At 51.2% G+C, this 18,644-nt stretch overlaps 2 protein-coding genes across 2 annotated transcripts; both read right to left on the bottom strand.

The window, feature by feature from the left end:
- Positions 1-264: 264 nt before the first annotated feature.
- TGME49_253600 (hypothetical protein) lies at positions 265-9,776 on the bottom strand. The gene is made up of 11 exons (XM_018781015.1): positions 8,851-9,776; positions 8,032-8,805; positions 7,287-7,405; positions 6,771-6,856; positions 5,483-6,248; positions 4,856-4,961; positions 3,811-4,055; positions 3,107-3,232; positions 2,512-2,610; positions 1,876-2,015; positions 265-996 (listed from the first exon to the last, which is right to left on the bottom strand). The coding sequence occupies exons 1-11, from the start codon at positions 8,908-8,910 to the stop codon at positions 743-745; spliced, it is 2,775 nt and encodes a 924-aa protein (XP_018638176.1). The 5' UTR covers positions 8,911-9,776; the 3' UTR covers positions 265-742.
- Positions 9,777-11,538: 1,762 nt separating this feature from the next.
- On the bottom strand, positions 11,539-16,610 carry TGME49_253580 (CMGC kinase, CDK family; the record flags this gene model as incomplete). Its single annotated transcript, XM_002369373.1, has 3 exons — positions 11,539-11,888; positions 12,490-12,602; positions 12,885-16,610. The coding sequence occupies 3 exons, from the start codon at positions 16,608-16,610 to the stop codon at positions 11,795-11,797; spliced, it is 3,933 nt and encodes a 1,310-aa protein (XP_002369414.1). The 3' UTR covers positions 11,539-11,794.
- Between the last annotated feature and the right edge of the window lie 2,034 nt (positions 16,611-18,644).

Here is an 18,644-nt window from a genome sequence, read left to right as displayed (position 1 = left end):
CAGACGTTTACCGCTGGTTTTACTCTTTGGATCTGTATCGATAAAAGCCAATACACCTGTGCATCTTATGTTATTTGCGCTCTACTGAGTGGTCGTCTTCGAGCGTCTGTCGAGCCTCGTCTCCTGTTTAGGCCTCCTTCGATGTTTGGGTCTGCTCTGGAGTCTGGGAGCGTTTTCTAATCGGCAGCGACGTTTTCAGCCCCTCGTACTAGGTTCAGGTATTCATGGAAAATAAATTGAACCAGTTTACCTTGTCTGTTCGTGGGCCAGAGCTGCTACGCACCTGGTTTACAGCAAAGCGCAAATCACTGAATGGTCTCGATGAACTCACAAAAGACGACCCAAAACACCGGCCACGCCACAGAAAGGAACACAGGGGGTCAAGAATCTTACGCGGACCTCGTCTGGGACTCTGGTCCGCCCGCTAGCTCTACGCAGAAAACGATTTCCAAAAATTCTGTGCACCCACAGCATAATTGTATCCCCTCAATATATGTATATATATACATATATATATATATATATATATTGGCAGAACACGAAGAAAACACACTATCCTCGTATACATACATATATATATATATATATATGCCCTTGTTTACAGATGTGCCGCAGATGTGTAAAACATGTTTCTTGCCACGCCTGTCTGTCTCTCGAGATGTTTTCCTTGCCACTGTCCAAGCTTCGGAACACCTTTGCGGCGTTGTTTCTTCTACATTCTACGTTTTCTGCGTTTCCCTTATTATTTTGCGGCCTTGATCGTCGTCTTGAACACGGGCTTCTTCCCCGCGCCGGGGGCCTTGATCCCCGGGGCTTTTGTGCCCGTAGGCGCGGCAGGCTTCGCCGCCTTTGCGGCGTCGCTCTTGGGCGCCTCGGCGCTTTTCGGAGCAGCTTGAGGCGAGCTCGGGGGGGCCGTTTCTGGTGGCACCGCTGCGGGTAGAAGGTTCGCACTCTTGAGAAAGAGCGGTGTTGCGGTGGTGGGCTGGAAGGCGGTGTCTGAGGGACGCAGGTACGAAAATCAAAGCAAAATGCGAGGATAAAACCCAGGCAGGTACACAATGAGAGACACACATAGGAGTGAATGGGGTCTGGTAATTTGAGGCACATGCAAAAAGAGATACGAGAGACAATGAAGAGAGATGCCGAGTAGACAGCGAAGGAGACAAACTGCTATAGAGACACAAAACACCTACTCGTCTACAGTCACACTGACTCGCAGATCTTGCATCGTTTAGGTTTATTAGTGGATGCTTCGGTACTGCAGTCGATGAAAGTTGGTTCGACCTTCGTGAAAGACTGGAGACTGCACAGAGAGCCAGTGAGGTCTTCGCCGGAATGGCTGTTCGTTGGTGGATGTATTGCGAAACAACAGCTTTCTCTAACTACACCTTTATCAAACTGCATCATGCTACCAATGTACACTCGTACACTCTATGCATTCAGACGTACATACACATACATATTAGGAGCACAAAATTAGATGCATATACATAATTGTTTTGTATATGGAGCACAAAGGTGATGTCGCATGTACTCATGTTGAAATATGCTTGAGCGTGTGCGCGACTGCAGTATGAAGAAGAAAAAAAGTCGTTTACCCATCCTGCCTTGAGACGGCCAAAAATGGGGGAAAACGGCTCTGGACATGAAGCCAGCAGTAGCACGCGGCTGATAGCAAAAAAGCGATGCCACGGAAAGCTCTTCCTCACGCGTACACGCAGCGGACCTCTCGTTCCCTTTTAGCTTTCCGTCACCCTCTCTGTCTGCCTCTTTCTCCTGTCTCAGGTCTTCATTTGCTGTTCACCAATTTCGGCCACGGAGGAAATGAACCCGAAAACAGAGGAGAAACAATGCTCCTACCCCTCTCAAACTCACCAGCAGGGACCAGAGACACGAGATCGATCTCGTCGAGGGCTCTCCACTCCGGAGGGAATTTTAGTGCGGCATTTGCCGTTGTCAGGTCATGCTCCAACATGTCGATAACCACGTGTTGTTGCTCCACCTGTTGCTCCAACCTAGTCAGAGGAAGGAGAAAAAAAGAAAACATCAGCAACGAATACACCATCAAAACGCAAGTGTGCGGGCGCCACACAACCCAAAGGAAACATGCACAAAGACGGGGCTGTTATATATCATAGCTGGAGTCATATTCAGCATCTTAGGCACTGCACGATCTCTGTTCACTCTGCTAGAGACATGCACTTCTGGATCGGAGAAAATGTGCACAGAGACTGCATGTCTAGCCCTATGTTGTCGCTGGTACAAACAATCGCGCATCCACGTCAAGCTGAGGATAAAGGCACGAACGCATGTGTCTCCGCGATTAAGCAGATCATGAGGTCAAACAGGTGAAATCATACGTGTGAATACGCCTCTGCACGTTCTCTGTAGTGTGGACGAGTCCGATATTCACCGACCCGTGGACTTGTCAACGCCTCGAATTCCCAAAAAGTCACTCGGGGCGTAGCCCCCTCGACAAGCCTTCTCATCAGCGTGTTTCCTTGGCCGTACTTGCGGCACAGAAGCAGAAGACTGACGATCTCATCCTGGTCTTCACTTTCGAGGTGAGTGAAGTAAGTCGCGAGCTCATTAAGGCTTTGGTACGTTCGCCTGGAGGTCATGCAGCAACGAGGGACTCGAGGACAAGAAGTAAAAACGTTCAAACTGGAGTGGCCAGAAACGACGAAACAGACTCAACACATCTTGTTTTCGAGCTCCAGCGCTTCTCCAGTTCTCAGAGAGCTACTTCAGCTTCCTGTTTCTAAGACGTAGAGTTCGTTCTCGTGCCCTCACAGAGAGTCAGTTTCTCGTCTCCTTAGTGGCATTGTGAAGGGCAGCAGGCATGCTGTGCGCCACACCTGTCGATGTTGCATAGTCCCGGGCTGCTACGCATGCACTGGAACTGTGCGCTTTTAATGGCCAGTACTGTTGAACGCGGAAGTAGCGGGTAAACGACGAAAACATATGACTGTATTTTTCCAAGTGGGCGAGTGCGTGGTTCAATACACCTCTCCTCGCAGTCGAACGGAATGGGTCTCAAAGAAATCCCAATGAGCGGAGGCATGCATATGCGCATATATGGATGTATTATCGGTGTCTTGCTTACTTCCTTGGTGCCGTAAGGCCTTTTTCAAACGTCCATCGATCCCATCCTTTTGGAAGTCTAGACGAGAACTTTCCCCCTCGGGGAAGCGAGCCGTAGACCTGCCGGGGAGGCATCGGGGGACCGGTTCTGCACCGAAAGAAATTACGAAAGAAGAGCAAACGAGCGTGCTGCGCTGACGGATCGCGCACCGGACGGAACATCATTGAAAATGATGGGAGCAACGAAGACGCAGAAATCGACACGACAGACACATATTCGTTCGCTGACCCGAAGACGACCGATGGACGAGTTTTGACTTGGAACCGCCCTCCACAATTCAGTAGATTGGCCGGAAGCAGACTACTGTCTTTGTATAGCCGTAGAGGTATCTGAGGACAAGCGGTTAGGCTTCAGAAAAGCATCCGGGATCCCTTATCCTGGCACAAGTCGTTGTCTATCTACCCCGAACACCCACGTTTTCCGCATTCATTTATGGCCGTCCCCCGCTCGAAAACAGCTGCAGTCTGCTACCACCTAGGCATCTACAGGAAGCCTCGTTCGTCGAACATGACTGTATGTTCCTAAAAGTAACGGGATACAAGCTGTAAACAAAGAACTTCTTACCTGAACCTGAGGACTGAAGTAGGTTCAAACAGTCTCATCCAGACAATTTCACATGAAAACGTTTCTCCAATTCGTTTCCAACAGCTGGACACGCGTCTTACCTAGGTGCAACTTCACTGTACCAAGGCTTCTTGCTCCGTGTGTAGTGCGGATCGAAATATTTGTAGTAGTCGTCTCCCTCCTGGGTTCCAAACGTTGGGTCTTCTCCGCGAGCTTCTCTCTCGTCTCTTTTCTTCGCGAAAGCAGCAGGGTCAAACACCCGCTCGTCTTCAGGGAGACGCGCGGGGGCCGTATCATCGTCTCCCGGATGTTTGCGGCGAAGTGAGCCACTCCGAATGTAATTCAGCTGGATGAGAAAATGCAAAGTGGAAGGGAAAACATAGAAAACGCGGGAGGTAAAGTGCAGGAAAGTGGAGAAAGAGAAGGGCAACAAAGAGGCCCGCAAAGGGAGGGGCAGGGCGTCGCCGCGGAGGTGTCCGAGACAAGCGGCAAGAAGAAAACGGAGGGGGATGCTGAAGTTAACTGGAAGCAGGAGCGAAGCGGAGAAGCACGGAGAATGAATGTACCACATGCCAAGGATACAGAAAGGGAGATGACACAAAAAAGAGAGGGGAAGGCACCAGGTTGATAGGACTGAAGAAGAATGGCAAAATCAGCGGGGACCAGCGTGACCCGCATAAAAACAAACCAAGAAAGAGGAAAAAGAGAATAGAGAATGTAATAGCGGTGGACGAGCAGTTCAATGCACAGAGTCGGCCTCGGGGTCGCGCGCGGCATTCGCCGCCACGATAAATGGAACGAAAAGAGTGACATCACACAGAACAGAACAAGAAAAAGCCGCATTCTTCTATGTGCATGAAGTTGAACAGAAAAATACTTTATCGGCGTACAATCAATTCTCTGCGTAGGAACGTTTGATGGAGAAAAAGCGGGTGATCTGACAAAACCAAAAGAAACTCCACCTGAAAGAACGAGGTAGCAAGAAACGCCTAGGGCAGACGCCGTACACCCGCATGCATAAACATCTACACATTTCTACACACAGGAAACAGTCGCGGCCGCGAACTCTATCCATGAAAAGCGAAAGAGTTATCACGCGATCTGTTGTGTCTGTCGAGTCGCCGAAACGCAAAAATAAGTTCTCACTCCTTTCTCGACGCTCCCCCACGGCGTAACTCCAATGGTCTTCTCGGGATCTCCTCCGGAGGCACGGGCGGCGAGGCCCCCGCTACCTGCCATCTCAGACGGCGACCTGCAGCCCAAAATAAGCAGCAACTAATGGGGCATACATTCGAAAAGCTCCACAAGATAGATCGGAATGGCATTTGAACACTTTATTTACCAGGGTAAGGGCCCCTTAGCGATGCGCAGCTCAAAGAAAGAACGCGAGTAGACCGGCAGATACTAACACTGTACATGAGCAGACTGTCCTTTCTCTGTGAAACGCGTGTTTTGTGAGGCATATTCGTCGACCCCTCTGTCCATCTTGTCTCTTTCGTTTTGCTGTTCGACCATTGTGCGTGCCTTCTGTCCCTTGTCATACCCCACCGTCGAATCACGTTTTCCTGTATGCTACGTTCTGACTTTCTGCTTTCCGTGTCCTCGGGAAAAGTCTTCCCAATAACTCGGTGGGTCCTTGCTCCTCGCCATTTTTGTGCTGTGTCTGTCTCTATCCCTAACCTCCCCGGTTTCCTCCACAAGGATACTCAGGAAGACTACGGGAAGGAAAGTGAGTTTTCCCGTCGTTTATTAGGCTTCCTGTTCTCGTCTCACTCTTCGTCATTCTTGCGTCTGTCGTCTCTTGCATCCTGTTCATCTCGTTCTATCAGAGCGCGAATGCACTCCTTGGACAACTCCAGACCCTCGTCCTCGAGAATCTGCAGCACTGTGTTTCGGCGGCGTCTTCTCTCGCTCAGCGTAGTTCCAGCGCCCTTTTCACTCTCGCCCGGCTTTCCCTGCTCTTCGTGATCGAACGCGAAAGTCACGCCGCCTTCCTTCCCTTTTTTGGGCGGCTCGTCTAGTCGACTCCCAGCGTTACCCGTCGGAGTTTCGGCGTTCTTTCTTCGCCCCCTCTGTCGACTGTCACCCTCGTCGCCGTTCTCGACCTGTCCCTGCGCGGTCGCGGCCTGGTCACCTGGGGGCACCGCGGGATACTGGGAAGGAAGCGGAAGCCACTGAGGAGGGTAGTACGGCATTCCGAAGGCCATGGGATCCCAGGCGCCAAACCCCGGTTGGCCGTAGGTTCCATACGCCGAGGCAGGATACGGCATCGCAGGAAACGGGGAGAAGCCAGGCATGCCAGGTGCTCGCGCTCCATGGGGGGAGGGGAAAGGCGAATAGCCACCGGCGAGTCTGTTCTGGTCTGGAGGGGGCCACGCAGGCACGGGGACAAAGACTCCCGGCAGCCCGTCCATGCTTCCAGGGAAGGGAAAGAACGACAGAAGGTCAGGGGTCCGCCGCGACGAACGGTCTGTCTCCGCACTGCGAGCAGGGCGAGGGAGTCGATCGGCTGCTGCGTGGTCTTGGTACCGCATGCGCGCTGCAGCAGGGACAGCGCATGCCCAAAGAGGAAGCGAAACATGAGTCGAGCGGTTCGGGCGAGACCAGCTCGAGATTGACGCGACTTGTGGTGCGGCCGAACGAGCAAGAGAAGACGGAAGGAGGAAGACGACGGCTACAGAGCGGAGGGCACGATGGAGGACCAGGAGAGGCCAGTCGCCTTCCTAATGTTAGTTTGCACGGAATACACGGATCGGATTCTTGTTGGCCTGTCACTAAACTGCCAGAACGGGACACAGAGCTCGGAAAAGGCAGGGAGATGCAGACGAGGACGAGCAAAGCGCAGGAAAGGAGCGCAAGGTTTGCTACAGGGCAAAGGCACGAGTAGACGCGATGAAGCGGAAGACCAAAACGGAAAGGCAGAGGCGACTGACACACAAAGGAACTCTGAGAAAACGGAACAGAACGCGCAAGAGGGATCAGGGAATGAGAAGGCGAGAGACGATACTAACGCTACAAGGGAAACCAACTACGAAGTGAGGAAACAAAGATATCTTCTCACATCTTCCTCGATCAGCCGGCAGTGCCGAACGATCTTGCGTCGCAATCGGTTCTGCGGGGCCGCTCGCTCTCCCCACTAACTCGCCGCTGAAGAACCGGAACACAGGACAGGTGTTTCCTCCCTCTTTTGGATTTACATGGTGTATTCGCACGCAGCTTGCATAGACAGACGCCTGCATCAAAGGTGTCTAGTATCTTCTTCAGTGGCAGGTACTCTTATATGCGAGCATATCGTATCTGGACACACACGTGTGGTACGCAACTGGAAACCCGGTGACGAGGGACGCACAAAAACATAGACGAATCCAATTCCTCAGCTCACAAACAAACCCACAGTGGACCCCAGACGTGAGGTTCTGTAAAAATACATTGATGCGCTGCAACTATGTACACGCACATCTAATATATGCACTTTTATGCATACATCTAAGCATATGTATATATATTTGTATGCAGAAGATGAGTCTGCACGAGCTCGTGGTGAGTATGACCGGGAAAGTTGTTACCAGCGTCTTACTTCCTTGTGAAAATGCTGTGCATCGTTGTGCTACTGTATTCCTTTTCAAGACTCGACTGAGGAGCGAGTCTTCCACCCGATCCGCGGCGCATTCCATGCTCGTCCAAGCTCTCGAGCATCTGAGAACAGCCAGGGAGACGCACAGCCGACACTACATACGAGGTAGCAGACCGGCTGATTCTATGTAGCCAAACGCATTCTCCAGAATGTAGAAACAGAATTTCACGATCGATGTGGCCAGAAGGAATCAAAAGCACTACGCAGGATCAGTCGTGACACGTTTTCCGCCAATCACATCGCCCGACCTTCACATTTAGGCAGACAGATAGTAGAGGCATCTCAGTGTTCGTATACAGATGAACAGCACATCCGCAATAGACGCGGACGCGCATACTTGCTTGTAAGCGCATATATATATATATATATGTATGTATCTGAACGTGTGAAATGTGTATGCGAGAGGGGGCGGATAAATGAAAGCGTCGATAGTGGGTGCCGGGAATAACTGAGGTAGTGTCGTGGAAATGGCATGTTTCCGCCGTTTGCTGTACTGTCTAAGAACACGAAGCAACAAAGGGAAAGTGGAGTGGACGGGTGCGGCAAAAAAGGAACGAGAGAGACGACCAGTACACAAGTGACGCAAATGGGGAGGGAAAGGGGCATACAGGAACCCTCGTCACTCCCCAGCATCTCCGCAAAATCCGCGCCTGTGGACAAGGCAACGGGAGCAATGTGGCTGACGAACCTTGGCTACAGACGTTTCCGCTGGTGCTCCCGGAGGTTTTGGAAGAGAAGGAGGCGTCGCGCCCGGTGCCCCAACAAGGCTGGCACCTGGCGGAGCCGACGTGCTGGATTTCGAAAGAGGCGCACTGGGCTTCACTCCCAGAGATGCGCCTGGCGGCCCCGAGGGCAATCCTGGCTTTTTCGTAGCAGCCGCCTTGGTGCCGATTCCGAGATCCTTCGTTGCCAGATCCGTTTTCACTGGGAGACCGGACTTCTTCACGTCGTCCATCTTGTGCTTGGGCTGTCCGTCACCCAGTTCCGGCGTTGGGGGCTTCCCAGATAGAGGGCCCTTCGGACCTGGTGAACAGGGCTTCCCAGGGGCGCCCTTGAGTGACCCAGGAGTGACTTTTGGTAACTCCTTTTTTGGAGTCACTTTCGGAGAAGAGTCTCCGGCGGTAGGTGGACCACCATCCCCTGGGAGGTTCGGCTTCTTCGGAGGCCCCGAGGGCGGGCCAGTCCCCACAAGCACTGAGACCTTCTTGCCGGGCAAGCCTGGGTCCCCTTTCATAGGCAAGGTTTTCGGGGGTCCAGGGGGCTTGGGGGAGTCTCCGGGCGCTTGTTGTGAAATGGCGGGTTTTGCCCCAGGAGGATTCGCTTTGGACGGCGGCGCAGGTGAGGTCTCTCCCGGGACAGAAGGTTTCGCTTGAGGCGGAGCGGGGGGTCCGGTTTTCTTTTCGAGGGAAGGTGGCCCCTTGGGGGACGGGCCATCTTCAGCTCCTTTCGCCGCAAGCTTAGCCTTGGGAGGCGGGCCATCTTCAGCTCCTTTCGCCGCAAGCTTAGCCTTGGGAGGCGGGGCTTTTGATTTCGCCTTCGGCGGCGGCGCAGTCTTCTTCTCCATCATGCCTACCCAGAACCGTGAACGGAAGGGGCTGGGATCGCGGTGCAGGCCCGCGAAGCGACAGCAGGAAGAAAATTCAACAAAATGAAGGTAAGGTACACACGCAGAAGCCGTAGGCAGATGCCATTGAGACAGAAGTCGTTCGACTCCTGCCTTGTCAATTTAGCAAGAAACAGACGGAAGAGGGGGTGGCAGCCAGAAGCGGAGATGAAACACGATACTCGAGCCGACCTGCGTTGAGGCGACGTTGAAAGGGACTACCAGGGACGCACTTCTCACCATCAACGAAATGAAATACGAGAGAATGAAGGCACCGAAACAAAACAGAAGAACAGCTGAAGCTAGGTATGATGAGGCTTTTCTCATTTTCGTGGATGGCACGGGATGAATTCGATCCGGTGAGGTCGAGGAGTTTGCACATCCACCAGGGAGAGATGTTAGGAGGAAAGACGACAACACAGGCGGGGAAAAAAGCTACACAGCGCCTCTCAGCATCAAGATAAGAAGACAATCCGGCTGCATGACCGGCTCCAGACGTTCTTCCACGTTCGGTCACCTAAAAAAATAAAAGTGGTCGGCGAAGCCTCCGAGAGGCGCGCAAGAGTCGCTGAGGGACCGCAATCCGTTTGAGACGCGTAGTGGAACTTGGGAGGAAAGACCGATTCCTTTTACTGAAAGAAATACGTATCGCAGGGGCTGCAGAAAAGTCGCGGCTGATCGGGAAATCAACGGGCAGCCGCCCTCTCGATTGCTATGTTCACCTTCGTGTAGGAAGGCGGTCAGTCTCTCCCTTCAGTCTGGCTAAAAGACTCACCAGGACACCACCATCTTCCTCAGAGAAGCATGACATTGGCCCCCTCTTGAAGAAGCGAAAATGCTATGGAACGGAGATTTTCGGTCGATATGTGAAGGATGTGCAATCCGATATTCAAGACAGAGGCTTCAAAACAGCGTTTGACTCGATTTTTCTTCAGCGTCTTGCAAGACACATCCAGCGGCAGAGTGCACGCGCCGCACGTCGAGCGAAAAGCAACTGGCGTCTCCAGTCCCTGGCGCGGTTCACATGATTTACCAATTTTCGTGGGGTATCCAGCAAATTGAGTAACCAAAATTGTTTTGTTTAGTTTCGACAGGAAGTTTGAGTACGCAGCGATGATGTCTTTCGGGTGTCCCGAGGACGAGCTCTTCGGGCAAATCTTTAGAGCAAGAGGGACCGCGCAAACGCATACTGGAAAGGTTAACAAGAATTTCCTGTTAGATTACCTTTCGCCCTCGTCCATCTCCTTTTCAAGTCTGATTCTCCTTCGGTGACTTTCTTTGACGTGTTTGCGTGACCTGGTTAACCGAAGCAACCTGGGCGACACCACAGTGCATTCTGTCCTTCGATTAAAGAATATGTCTGCGCGTGGTGCAACACACTCATATCGCTCCAGTCTCTGAATGCATCCGATGTTATCACTGTATCGTGTTAACCGCCGTGGGACCAGTTCAAACGGAGGGTTACTTAGACATCTTCACGGACAGCATCGCTCTTGGAGGTTAAAAAAGCGAACTTGCTTTGTGTTTGTTGAACCACTCATACCCTGTCCCTTGTTTGGGTCACTCCTATTTTGTTCATCCGTCAAAGAAAATCAGGACTGGAACGCCCAAGTAAGCGCAAACACTGAGCATTCTGTCACTGTTCCGTGTATTCTGAAGGGGGTATGTGGCCTGCACCTGGACTAGGGTTACAAGCATGCTGACAATGGGGAGAGGTCGTATTCTTAGTGGTACTCTCGCACAGCTAATAAACAACACTGAGGCTGACTGAACGAAGAGATGCTCGGAAGGTGGTAGGGTGAACTGCTGTATCCTAAGTCTGTTACTTTACCGTGCTGTTGGCCTGCATGCGCAGAGAAGTTTACCTACAAATTTGAGTATGAGCCACACAGACACCCATGCGAATGAAAAGGGTGCTTACGTGCTTCTTACTTTATAGCATGTCTCTTATTTATGGAGAGGTCGCTGTCTGGACACGATGCTGCCTAATCAGAAAAGCCTCGTGTTCCAACAAAACACAGGCTGCTCCTGTTTGGGAACTTGCGGTCCGAATCCAAGACATAGAATTCTGACAGTATGTCTCTTACCTCGATCGGAATCACGCGTCACTTAAAAATTGAATGCTATACACCAGGGGATACAGAAATTGCTGTACGCTATTGCAGTGGTTTTTTAAAGTGGAATCTTCTCTATACTCGAGCGGTGGCGTGAATTCCAGCTATGTAGCAATTACAACAGAATATCCTCTCCTGTATACAAAAGTAAATGTAGATACGGACATGCACAGCATGTGGTAACACACCAATGGAGGCAATGCATTCACTTAGAAGTACGCAGAACGTTTTTTCTGAAGACGATCGAATGAAGCACCTCCCTTGGTTTTTCTGATAGTAGACATCGATAAGGAGGCCCACCACCAGCCACTGCTTGTAATGATACTGATGTGTGTTGACTACAGTGTGTGGCTGTGCTCCACTTTCACTAAAACTGAACCACCACAGTATCGTAGTTTCGAACCCACTAACGGGAACCCCAATGTTTAAGTTGCAGTGGCTACGGAGGGTGTGACACCCTCAGAAACAGAGAAAATGCGTTGCCGGAAATTCCAACTGAAGAGCCTCGGAGATAAGAAATAAGACAAGCAAAACATGTGTGATTCCGTGGCGAGAGTAGGCGTGAACTGTATTTTGAGACGATTTCTGGAGATTTTGACACGCAAACGCTTCTTGAAATGTTTCGCTCGTGAGCCGTTGTTTCCAGGTTGATTCATCGATCGCGCGCTTGTGACGCATTCTCTTCCAGTGCAAGCTTCCCCATAATTTTGCCCAGCGTGACGACTCGAGAGAGATCACAATTCATCGCCAATGCATATGTCGTCAAAGAACGGGTGTCTGAGGGCTTCCTTTGCCGTTATTCGCTTGTCCGGCATCACCTCAAGCAACCTGATTCAAAACCGAAAGCAACCAGGTCCAACGCTTCTCAGTTTTTCTTTTTCGCCAGGTTCTCTTTCTGTTAAACTCCATACAAGCCCAACGCCCGAAATTGTGCAGCCACGCCATTACGACCGTTATTTATTACAAAAACTAGTGTGTTTCTTTCTGTATTGTTTGTAAAATTTGCACATCTTTATAATGCGTCGATGGGTTTCGGTGCTTCGTGTGTTTTTCTCGTGTTCGTCTGCTCTTGATCGCAGGCGTTAGCTGTGTGGCCAAGATGGGCATCTCTAGCGTTTGTGGCGCACCGCTTCATATGTGCATTTTGAAAGTAATGTGTATGGAAATCTATAATATGGTCCCTACCACATGTTCTGGATAATGCTCAATGCATCCCAAACTCCAACAGACGGAGAGACGGGTCCAGTCGACTGCTTCTGTACACAGAGCTCCGTTGCGAGTGTCACGCAGATCTTCATATATGTAACTGTATTTACACGTGAGCGACTCATCTCTGTCGAACAGCATGTCCTGGACATTTGTAGTGCTTCATTCCGGTAGCTGGTGTGCACAGAAGACAAATTCTGCTTTTATTTCTGACCGAACGTACTTGGAAGCCAGGTCCAAGAGATGGGGATCTGCCAAGGCGTCAACGCGGCCATTCTCCAGGAGAATCCTCTCTAGGGGTCGTTCTTCTCCTTCAAAAGCAGGAAGAGCTTCTGACTGCAGAAGTCAGAATAGTTAGAGACCATATGTGCTTTTTAGTCAAGCATTCATCTCTCTTCCCTGCTCAAGGTATCTTCCCTTCGAAGGACGTCTGGTAATGGTCTTGATCTAAAAACTAAACGTATCTACTGAAAAGCTGCGACTCATCGAATTCCGAACGGGGAGCAACACGTGTCGACGCATCTAATCTCTACTTTCACGTGTAAATTCAAATGAAATATTTCATTATAAGCGCTAAAGTGGGAGACTGCTGGGAGCAGACTTTATTACCGGGCTTACCCAGAATTTCCACTCGCTACTTCGTGTCAGGGTTGTCTGTCGCGAGTTCTTAGGAAAACTCGTTTTGCTTCCGCCTTCTGGGTTCTGGTGGTCAATGGCTGGTGCTTCTTCGAAATTCTTCCCTCCGTTTTCTTCCTTGTCTCCCTCCCTTTTCCCGGCACACTCTAGCTCGTCCTTTTCCTTAGAACTGCCCTGCGCCAGAGTTACCTCCTCTTCTTTACTTCGTCCCTCCTTCCCCCTTCTTTCCCGCCGCCAAGGATTACCGAAAAGACGCATGATTGCCATGATACACTGGAACTCAGAGCACCCGTCAATCAACTCGGTTCCCGTGAGAAGTTCCATGAGAATGCACCCCGCGCTCCAGACGTCTACACAGAGAGAATAAGAGCTGCTTCCTAGAAGGACATCAAGTGGCCTGTAGTTAAGTGTGATGATTTCTGGGGACAAAGAGAAACTGGTTCGAGCGGCTATCTTTTCATCGCTGCCTGACTGGATATCAGATTCCGGGCTCTCGGGTTTTTTGGTGCTTTGCTTCCTGCTTTTTCTCTCCGTGGTAGATCCGTCTTCGCCTTCCCACCCACTACAGCTTCTCCCCAGTTTCTTCTCCCGATGAAGCGCTCCAGGAGCCAATCCGGAGGAATTATCACCATCAGGTTGAGAAGGAGCCGAACCGCTTTTACTTGGCTTGGGCGGTAGCTTTCCTTTTTTTTGAGGAACGCTTTTCTTCTGGCACGTGTCCTTCGATTGTCTGAAGCAGCCCCTCTGGTTCTTATGCGCAGCCGGGGTTCTCACGACGGCAGGAGCCGTAGACGAAGTGGCAGATAATTGCTGTTTTGGCATAACTGAAGAAGAAATGTAAAAAGGCAGCGTTCGTGCCAAGCCGAAATCCGCTATAACGACCTTCGTGGGCAGAGGAGGATAGGGGGGCGGGGTATCTTGACTTGCATCTTTGCTCCCGTCATCCTCAACGGTCTTCTCAGAAGATGCCCGACTTCCCGCCTCTTCTTTTTGACTTGGTCCTGTAGATGTGTCTGTAAGGCCATCCTTCGCTTCTAAGACGACGCAGCCGTCTTCGCCTTTTGGGAATTCATAGTTTCCTCTTCCGGTGGAAGATTTCACGCAGTGAGCACCTCCCTTATTTTCCACTGCTCCCTTCTGCAGACGAGCTGGAATAGACGAGCATCCGGATTCAATGTTTTCTACAGATTTATCCACCGACCCCGCACTTCGTGGCCCCTCTCTCTCCTCCTTCATCTCCGCCCCCTGCTCCGCATCCCTCTTTAAGGGTTTGGTTTTCAACAGCTCAGCTGCTGTTGCGGCAAACTCGGCAGCCCTCGATCGGCTTGTCAGATGTGCATCCGGTTCCCGGCGGGCTACATGTCCGTCCTCTCCGACTTCTTCGTCTTTTGCTGCGCATGGAAACCTCTCAGGATAGTATATAGCGGAAGATACAGGAGAGGGAGGAGGTGGAGGTGGAGCTGGAGGATGCTGCTGCATCCACTCCACCAGAATATTATCCGGTTTCAAGTCCCTGTGAGCTATCCGGTGTTCGTGGCAGGCAGCAACTCCTCGGAGAATGGCCTGAATGATCGTCTTGCAGAGCGCAAGGGGAAGACCGCAGGGTGGCATATCAGGGTACGAGAAAGGAACAGGAAAAGCTACGTGATTTTTCGGATCTCCCCGTATTAGCATACCCGGCGACACGGACGAGGACTCTGACATTCTGGTTTCGGTGCGAAACGCGAGGTCCTCGTCCTTCTTCTCCCGTTTCTGTAAAGAGGAAGAACGGTTCTCACTCTCCTCTCTCGCCGCGTCTTCCTCGTCGTGTTCTTGAAGAAAAAGTTTGTGTGGGTACACCAAAGATGGGTGATCGTGCTGTTGAGACTGGTGATTATACAGAAGGTGTTCCTGCCAGCCGGCGTAGCTGCGCATCAATTCCGTGAGACTTCCACCATGAATGACAGGAAAGGACAAATATACTCTACGACAACCTACAAAAACGCGGTCGAGTCGAATGACATTCTGTGCTCCACGGAGCGCCTTCAGACTTGCGACTTCTCGTTGGACTACAGCTGGAACACCTCCTCCCGCAACAGAGTCATCGTCGGTGGCATGCCGAGAGGACTGGAGATACATTCGTTTGAATGCCCGTTCCTCTCCTGTTTCTTTATTGCGAACCAGATATACTCGGCCGTAGACGCCCTCACCGAGAAGTCGCACGCCCTCCCACTCGTTCCAGATTTGTTCGTCGCGGTCACACAGACGCACTATCGTTTCCTTTTGGGTGTTCGTATCTCCAGAGTCTGTCTTCTCACCGAAACGCTTCGAAACAGAGCGCTCCATAGCGCGGCCGCCTGTATCATGGGAAACAGCAATAGCCGGAGGTCTTGTCGCATGTGCTGCCCTAGCGGCTCGCCGCCCTATGGGAGGGAGACACTGCTCTAAATGAGGATCTTCAGAGGAGGACTCTGGGTCAGCTTCAATCGCGATTCTCACGTCTCTGTGTGCCCGCACCAAGTTTACCACATCGTTGGCGCCAGTGGTACCAGTAGTGTTCGATTTCTTTGGATTGACCCGTAAACCCTTTCTGGAGTTCTTCCCGCAGGTATTCCTTCCCCCGGCCGGCAAAATACCATGCCCGGCACAACTATCCCCCGCGACAGGCTCGATTCGCTCGCTTATCAGTGTACCATCGCCTGTTTCTCCAGCAGAACTTCTTTTCGGCACAGTCGGCCCACTCTTCGGGACGCCCTTTCTCTGGGGGAAGCCACACGCAGGCCTCCGTGTCTCGCTAACAACTACTGGAGGGTCGGAAGTTGCTTTTAAAATGCCAGGCATATCTGTGGCGTTGACGCATGCACATACTTGCTCTTTGTCGTTGCACACGTCATTTGTTGCGGCTTCGTAGTCGCAGTCAGTGTGCGCATGTTGGGCGTTGTTTCGAGCTATGCAATTTCCATCGCCCGTGTGGGGGTGTAGGGAGCCAGGAAACGAAGACGGGCTTATCGACTCTATCCGGCCGTTGGACACGGACACGAGCGGGGGGTTAGATCCTTGGAAAGCAGCATGACTGCCTGTTTTCTCGTCCTCCGGTGCACAAAAAAAGGTGCTTTCTGCGGGTCTGTCACCGCCGGAAACCTTTGCTTCACTACTGGCTGCAATACTCCCCGTTCCAACTAGCGTGGAGTTTTTCTGTTGCTGCGAGGGCCGTCCTCTGAGTCCCTTTCGCTTATTGTCGGGCACAGGACTGTCTCCTGGCTCATCAGATAGTGGAAGAGAATCGGCGAGGACCATCTCTGGGTAGCTGCGAGAAGCCAGCGGAATTGGAACGTCGCTGACATCGGACGCACACTCGACTCTGCTCTCCCCCGTTGATTGTTTCGTTTGGACTTCGGTAGTTTTTGCGCGCTTACTTGATATCATCTCAAATCCCCTTGATCCGGGAGGCATGAGCCTCAACTCCATACTACCTTCTTGCTGATTCTGTTGCTGGGATTCGTCCACGGTTCTAGGTACAGGATGTGGCGGACGTTTTTTAAGATTTCCTGGAGCCGACCCGTCGCCCGGCACTGGAACAGAAAGCACACTGTCACCCGTGTCCCGTTTTTGCCTGGCAGTCGTGACAGCAACTACAGTGGGATCCTGAGAGGCCTGGCTTCCTGCCCTCTTCCCGCCTTGGGTCAAGAAACACCCGTTGTCGGTCTCTCGAAGGACAAGACGTGGCATGGGCAGACGCACACGCACCATGGCGTTCAACGAAGCTTGTGGAGAATTCTCCTTTGTAGACCCTGTGGCACGAGGCTGAGTTCAGGGCCCGTATATTTAATATGCCTTGCTCCAAGGCCTTGTGTACTGGCTGTCCCTCGATCGACGGTAGTACCCGTAGAAAAGGATGCCTTTTCTGTAAGAAAAGTGATTTCTAACCGACTCACGCTGGCCAACGCTGGTCAGAGTGTTTGATGTTTCGACCGCTTGGAAGATGGGTTCAATGAAAAGATTTCCCGCAAAGTGCCGACGCCTTGACAAAGTGTTCCCACTTCCCTATTGTGTCGCGCAACCCATGGGTTTCACTGCCAATCTGTCTGTTATGACTCGTGACGAAGGGTAGCACAGAGAACATATAGCGGCGTACAGAACGTGACGAAATGACGAAGGCTCCCCCCAAGGGGTGACTTGCATGAAGGAAAGAACTTTGCTTCTTTGATCAAGACCGCAGCAGAAAACGTTGATTAGGAGATCTTGAAGAAAACAAACAACCGCCGTAAAGCCCTATGCTGTCCATCTTGACCGGTGGGTGCCCTGCGAATCCTAATATGTGTCCGAGACCGAGTTAGAACCTCACATTGCGGTCGGCTCAGCAGCAGCCTCTCAATGCCCTTTCCTTTTCAACTGGAAAAAATACCATGCCAAGAATGGAGGATGTCGAATTCTTGCCTTATACTCCCCGAGTCAGATTGCTCTGCTGTCAAAGGTTTGCCCGATACTGTTATCAGCCGATGTAAGGTCGGCTGGCAAACACTAAGTAATCGACTGAATGACCATAGAGGACGAAGCCACTTGTATGGGCCGTACCATAGAGGCAATATACAGTATTCTCAAATCAGCATAACGTGCTCTGGCCGATGTAGAAACGAAGCGCTACGCGCTGTCAGACTTCGAATAGATGATGGAAGTTGTCCTCCAAGAAGACATAGAAGTGAAAATGTTAAAAAAGAGACGCCAACGTGACATGATAGCGTTTAATCAGGGAGACCAAAAGATGGAGCGAACATCGGGCAAACGTTTACCACACGTCATAGTAGGTGCAAGATGGTTTGACGAGGTCATATGCCAAGCAGAGAAACGGGACGCAGAGTGACATGGATGCATGTGGACTGAAAGAAAGGCCACATAAAAGAGCAGAGAACGTCGTAAAGACACGAGGATAACAAGCTGTACATGAGGTGTGACCGGCACATAACTTCACGATAAGGCAGCTGAGAAAGACAGCAAAACAGGGATAGAAGATTTGGCGACAATCAAATGAACTTGGATGCCTTTGAAACCACGCAAAACGCGTGCAACAGGGACACAATATTGACATGGGAAGGGATATGCAAGTTGAATCAGGCGTTGTGAGGATTTGAGAATCTTCGAAACAGGGATCAATAGGGCCATCAAAGCCTGTTAACTGAGAACTGCAAGGAACACAGAATGGAGATAAATGCTTGATAATGCTTAAGGAAAATTGAACAGTAGTCGTGTGGCTTCGGGTTCCCGTTTTGATGGAATTTGCCTTTTCGGCCGCTTGGTTCCACGCACCCAGGGACCGAAAACTTTAGTCAACGGGAGGAAGTAGGATTTTCAAGTCCAAAACTCCTTTCAAACTCACATGCAAAGTGACGATCCTAGGTTTGCCGCTGACACTCGTAAAATTGTTTGGTGGGACAGAGGATCAGTGGTATGTTTTTGATCGAGATCTTCCCTGACATGAGGAAGGAAAAGGTGAAAGATAAGGAGGACCCCTCAGGCCCCAAATATCCAAATGTCCCGGTCCACGATCACTGTAGTCAAGTAGACTGCGTAATTGCCACATGCGTAATACACGGTGGAAAGGACGGTTCCTTGGTGAGAGACGAGCACATTTGTGTAGGCTCCAGTTTGCTCTCGAGTTGTTCACGTTCTGACTGTCGGCTCAAAAAAGCCTAGCTTTCAAGGCACTCTGCTTTGCAGACGAACCATACTGTATTACGTGGAAACAGCGAGGCAACAACTATTTCC

This window comes from Toxoplasma gondii, chromosome III, assembly GCF_000006565.2.
Source record: "Toxoplasma gondii ME49 chromosome III, whole genome shotgun sequence".
Taxonomy (NCBI): domain Eukaryota; phylum Apicomplexa; class Conoidasida; order Eucoccidiorida; family Sarcocystidae; genus Toxoplasma; species Toxoplasma gondii.
This window is presented reverse-complemented; position numbering and strand designations above follow the sequence as displayed.

Coding starts and splice junctions, on each gene's coding strand:
- TGME49_253600 (XM_018781015.1), bottom strand. CDS start 8,910: ATGATGGAGAAGAAGACTGCGCCGCCGCCGAAGGCGAAATCAAAAGCC. Junction 8,806..8,850: donor CAAAAGCCCCGCCTCCCAAG/GCTAAGCTTGCG, acceptor CCGCCTCCCAAG/GCTAAGCTTGCGGCGAAAGG. Junction 6,857..7,286: donor CACAGCATTTTCACAAGGAA/GTAAGACGCTGG, acceptor CCGGTTCTTCAG/CGGCGAGTTAGTGGGGAGAG.